Source organism: Psammomys obesus, unplaced genomic scaffold (genome assembly GCF_907164565.1).
Source record: "Psammomys obesus unplaced genomic scaffold, mPsaObe1.curated_primary_1811, whole genome shotgun sequence".
NCBI lineage: Eukaryota > Metazoa > Chordata > Mammalia > Rodentia > Muridae > Psammomys > Psammomys obesus.
Genome location: NW_026590172.1, coordinates 423,104 through 428,974, shown reverse-complemented (window position 1 = coordinate 428,974; position 5,871 = coordinate 423,104). Strand labels below are relative to the sequence as shown.

The following is a 5,871-nucleotide window of genomic DNA, read 5'->3' as shown; positions in this document are numbered from 1 at the left end:
TACCACTGAGCCACACCCCAGCCCCTCACTGGGGAATTCTAGGCAGGAGCTCTACCACTGAGCCACACCCCAGCTCCTCACTGGGGGATGCTAGGCAGGGGCTCTACCACTGAGCCACATCTCAGCCCCTCACTGGGGGATTCTAGGCAGGGGCTCTACCACTGAGCCACACCCAGCTCCTCACTGGGGGACTCTAGGCAGGGGCTCTACCACTGAGCCACACCCCCAGCTTTACCTGCCTCTCAGCATCTCTACCTCAATTGTCTTCGCTCCCTTAGCTCCTGCCACCTGCTGACTACTTCTGCAGTCCAAGCTCCCGTTCCTCGGGGACCCAGGAGCTACCCTGTGAAGGTTTACATTCAGCCTGATTGCTTTCCTGGTGGCTCTCCCAAGGACAGAGGGTTAGTTTCATTGCTGTATGGGTGCTCTAAGAGGACTACCTGCATAGGTGAGGGTGCAGAGTGATGGAAGGCATGAGAATTAGAAGTTCAAGGTCTTCTTTGGCTCCATCAAGGCCGGTCCAGGCTACATGAGAGCTGGTCTCAACAGACAAATACCGAAAGGGCATGGCTCAGTGGGTAAAGGGGTTTGCCACCAAGCCTGCATTTGATTCCCTAGACCCCATGGTGGAAGGCATGAACTGGCTCCTGCAGTTGTCTGCTGACCTCCACATGTGTATCCCCCTGCCCCCTGTGAAATAAACACGTTAAAAATATTTTGTTGAGCTGGGGCCAAGTGGAAGCTGGTTGGCCATTGGAGGTGCTATGTTGGGAGGTTATGTAGTTCTCAAGGGAACCTGGTTAGTTAGGAAATCAGAATGAATGGTTATAAAGTAAGGTCACTCTATACTTGGCTTCTTCTGCACATGGCTATTTCCTCCTCTTCTGTCTGCCCTACTGTGAGAAGCCAAGACCTTCACAGAGGCAGAATACAGGGAGCTGCCTAACCTTGGACTTGTAGTTTCTAAAACCCAGCTAAACTGATTCTCAATCTCTCTCTCTCTCTCCTTTTTGAGATATGGTATCATGTAGTCCAAGCTGGCTTTGAAGTTGTTAAATAACCAATCATGATATGGAATTCCTGATCCTCCCTAATTCTGGGATTATAGGCATGCAACCATGCCCAATTTCTCCTCGTCCTTCTCTTCTTCTTAAAAACACACTATCTAGCCTCTAGTATTTTATTATAGCAACAGAAGATAGACTAGTATGCTCTAGAATGAGCCACACTTCTATGGATCACTCCCGAGTTCTTTTATGCTCTGATTTTCTGAGAGTTTGAATCAAGATCATGGACCAGCAACCTGTTTGTCTTAGAGTTGAGAAAGGAAGGCTCAGTGGTCCCTCAGGAATGCTCCCTTCTGCTGGCAGTGAAGCTGCAGGGCTCTGCAGGGATCATTGGAGAGAGCACCAGCTGCTGTGTCCTCTCCCCCAGGATAGGCACAGCTATTTAGAGAGCAGCAGCTGGGACTGCCACTCAAGGCTAGAGGCAGCAAAACCTTGGGTCTCTGCCCCTGACCTTTGGGTGACCCTGGGCAAGCCACCCCTCACAAGACTTTGATTTCTGTCTGTAGAATTGGTTTAGTGGCATTTTTTTCCTCAGGGGCTTGAAGTTGGGTGTGAGTGAAAACTTCCTGGGAATCTGGGGTATTGGGGTTAGGGTGAGATCTCTGCATCACCGTGCTCTGGCAGTAGCCCCCAGCCTCTAGCTTTGGGGGCTCTCATCCCTGCATCTTGACAGGAGGCCAGGAGGGCAAGCCTTCAGTACACTTACTCAAGGTGTCTAGGAGGGCATCAGAGAGGCTGAACCCTGGGTTGGGCAGGTCTTGGGATGTTACCAGCTGCCATGCTGGAACTCAAGGGGCTCTACCCGCTCCTTCATTCTGGTGACTGTGTGAATGGTGACACATAACTAGTCCATTTCTGCTGCTCACTGTGCGACTTCAGGCAGGCCATACCCCCCGAGTATATACTCTGTTTTCTTCTTTTCAGACCCAACTAACTTCAAATTTGCTTTGGAGAGGAGGATAACCTCGAACTTCTGATTCTCCTGTTTAAGCTGTACTTCCACTCAGGTATTATGTGGTGCCAACCCTAACCCTCCAACCCACTGAGCTACACCCCCAGCACCTCACTTTTCTTTTCTCTCCTCCCTCCCTCTCCCCCTCTCCCTCCACTCTTTCTTTCTTTCTTTCTTTCTTTCTTTCTTTCTTTCTTTCTTTCTTTCTTTCTTTCTCTCTCTCTCTCTTACTCTCTTCCTCCCTCCCTCCCTCCCTTCCTTCCTTCCTTCCTTCCTTCCTTCCTTCCTTCCTTCCTTCCTTCCTTCCTTTCTTTCGAGACAGGGTTTCTTTGTATAGCCCTGGCTGTCCTGGACTCACTCTCTCACTCTGTAGATCAGACTGGTCTTGAACTCACAGAGATACGCCTGCCTCTGCCTCCCCAGTTCTGGGTTTAAAGGCAAGCACCACCTCTGGGCATACTTCTCAATCAAGGTAGATTGGCCCCCCTGGAGCAGAGCCAAAGCTTCCCAGCTGCCCACCACTGGGGTGTTTTGACGTCAATGAGCGCAGGGGCCCAGTGGCATGCAAGATGCTGGTAGCTGGCAAAAACCTTCGTTTCTGCCTGATGGAAAGGAAGGGGCCGCCCGGTGGGGCTCAGCTGGAGCCTGGCAGGGTGGCAGATGTCTGATTGCTGTGGAGCAGGACACAGGCCTCTAGGGGAGATGTACCTTGTTACTCCCTGACTTCATATAGGAAGTGCCTCTGTATAAAACACTGTGTCAATCAGGTCAGGCCACACAATCCCCAGACCAGTCTCAGGCGCCCACCTGTCCCCGCCTGCGGCTCCTTTAGGCCGTGAAGGTGAGTGGGTCTCCATGACTGATGGGGAGAGAGATGCACCGAGCACCAAGATACGCACCTTGGGCGGCACGAAGAACTCCAGGCGGAACCGCTCCCCGGCCACAGCCCTCCGAAGCAGCAGGCGGCACTTCTGCCACTGCGCGGCGCCTCCAGGGCCCGAGGCTGAGTCGTCTGCCACCATGAAGCGCAGCGCGCCCTCACGCTGGATGTCCACTAACTCCACCTTGGCCGCCAGGGTCCTCGCTAGCCGCAGGCGTCGCGTCCACTTGTCCCGAGGCTCCGACGCGGGCTCGGTGGCCTTGAGAGTGGCCCCAGCGTCTGGCTCTGGGGACGCCCGCCGGTGCCACAGGTCGCGCACTCCGTCCACCACGCACAGGCTCATGTTACGAAGAGAGAAGCCCTTGCGGACACGAGCCTTGGTGGCCGCGTGGGCAGACACGTCCTCGGAGCTGCGGGAGTGGCCGTAGGCGGCAGCTTTGAGCGCCGAGGTCACGGAGGTCACGGCAGGCTCGGGCTCCATGGTGTCCGCTGCTGTCCCCAGCACGCGACGCACCTCCTCGCTGAAGACAGCCAAGAAATTGGCTGCGAAGTGGCGGGAGAATGAGGTCCCGGCGTCGGGTGTGTCGTAGGTCGGGTTGTCCCGAAGGAAGCGGCAGAATTTGTGAGCGAAGTCCACAGCAGCCACCTGAGCGTGCAGCTCACAGAACTGCCGCCAGTCGGGGACTGGGGCGGGGGCGGGGGCCGAGCCGGGGGTGGCACCATTCATGGCTTTGGTCCCATGGCAGCCTCGGGCTGAGAGGAGAAAAGTAGCTGTTTCTTTTTTGTTTTGTTTCCTTTCTTCCTTTGAGACAGAGTCTCATACAGCCCAGACTAGCCTCGTTTAGTTCAGGCTACCCCTATGTGGCAGAGGATGACCTTGAACTTCTGATCCTCCTGTCTCCACATCTTTTGCGCTGGGATGCCAGGCATGGGCCACCACCGGCGGTTAAAACAGGACTTTGAATCCTCTGGTCAGTTTGTGTGTCCACAGTGCTCCCTTGGGGATACCCCGCCCTGCAGGCGCTGAGTGTAAGAAGCTTACACTCAGTTTCAGAGTCTTTAACTCAGATCGTCCTGACCCTGGGACTTTGGGGTCATCTTCCCAAACAGCCCAAAGATGACTGTTTTTATTATTGGTGTTGAAGGCCCCACCCCTTAGGAATATTTTTTTTCATGGTAGCCTGCATGTCGTTCCTTCCAGAGCTCCCATCCCCACTGGACCAATCTAAAAATCCCAGCTGTCCCTTCATTCCAGCTTCTTCCACTTTGTTGCTAGGCAACTCCATCTTTTACCACTTAGGATGGGTAAACGGCAGAGAGCATGTCAGGTAGTCATCTGGGGGACTTGCTTCCTGTCCCCTGTCATGGCCAACATCCCTGGAAACACAAACCCAGCCAGTTCTGCCTCCTTCCTGCATATTACTGGATGGTTTTACCTCTGACTCACACCCCAGCCCCTCACTGGGGATTTCTAGGCAGGTGACCACTCAGCCACAGCCCAGCCCTTCCATCCATTTACCTTTGATAAGTTTGACCTTGTTAGTGAAGAAAAAAAAAATAACCAAGGAAATTAAGTAGGGAGACACAGGGCTCCCTGACACTCTCTGCTGGAGAGGTTAGGTTATTATGGGTGCTGTGGGGAAGCACTGTCTTTCTAAGGCACTGTAGAGGCTCGTGTGCTCACCTGTCTTCACGGGATCCCAGTGGCTCCTGGTCCTGCTCCTGCCCCGCAACCCTTGGGAACCCCACCTCAGGTCTCCCTTTTGTAATCAGGTCCTCTAATTAAACTCTAGGTAAAAAATAGCTATTCAACTTCTCGACAGCATCCTTGGGGCCTCAGGTGGAGGGCATAGGGGACTCTCCTCCTGTTCCTCAGGCCACAGCAGCAGTCATTAAGTACAGGATCCACCGGGGCAGAAGTGCCAGAGACAGGCTTCATGAAAAGGAATGACTGTAGTGGGACATATCAGGGCTTTAGAAATCAGAGGATAGTGTGCGAAGTCCACGAAGGTGGAGAGAGATGGGTGCTCGGGCCCTCAAGAGCGTCACTCAGGCCTGACCCTTACTCTGTCTTGCTCCCTAACTCCTACTTACCCTTTCATAGTGCAACCTCCTTGATTTCCTCTGCCCAGGCTGGCACAGCGTGTCCCTCTCTGGAGTGTCCCTCGATCAAGCTACTCCTTGCACCACGTTCTGTGTGTGTATTTAAGCCTATCTCCCCAGCTGGCATCTAGAAGGCAGGCCTGACACTTGCTGTTTCCCTGGAGATAAAACCGGCTGCACCCGCCAGGTTCTACCACCACTACCGCTGCCGCCGCCATCACCATGGCCTCTAAGAATGATGGCGCTAAACCCATGAGGGCCTGCCCCTAGTCCATGCACTCCCCCAGCAAGCCATCTCCTGCTCTCCATGTCTGGTGTGGGTGAGCGTGAGTGGAAGACTGTAGGCATCTGTGGAGGTGGCCAGGAGGTCAGCCCTAGCACTGGGTTTTCAGGGGCCTGTCTTTGCCCCTCTCTGCTGGCCGTGAAAGCCCCTGAAGGGAGGAGGAATGGAGTCCCAGGGCCTATGTAGGGTCCCACCTAAGCCAGTGGAAATTGGATTCGGCCAAGATTCTAGCAGGTGTGTTGTGGCCTAAGCAGGAGACTGGCTAAGACTTTCCTGCCCTCCCAACCCTACTGGCAGGCCAGCAGCTTATGGGTCCAGGTGTTAGTACAGCTGTCTGGTGTCCCACACTATGGAGAATAGTGGAAGCAGGGCATGGTGGCACATGCCTATAATCCTAGCACTGGGAGAGTGAGGCAGGAGGTTTGGAAGTTTTAAGTTACTCTGAGCTACATAAAAAATTCCAGACCACTTGGGTTATATAGCAAGATTTATCTCCAAATGAAAAAATTATCATCAAGGGAGACCAAAAAGCACCCTACACTTACAGACAAGGAGCCCAGAACACACTTGGCAGAGACGGGGGGGG

At 53.8% G+C, this 5,871-nt stretch overlaps 1 protein-coding gene across 1 annotated transcript in view; it reads right to left on the bottom strand.

Annotated features, from left to right (window-relative positions):
- The window catches only part of Sh2b2 (SH2B adaptor protein 2), a 13,758-nt gene extending 9,590 nt beyond the window's left edge, over positions 1 to 4,168 (bottom strand). Inside the window, exon 1 of the mRNA XM_055606613.1 lies at positions 2,919 to 4,168. Within this exon, the coding sequence (XP_055462588.1) occupies positions 2,919 to 3,626 (708 nt within the window). The 5' untranslated portion in view covers positions 3,627 to 4,168. The remainder of the gene's footprint in view (positions 1 to 2,918) is intronic.
- Between the last annotated feature and the right edge of the window lie 1,703 nt (positions 4,169 to 5,871).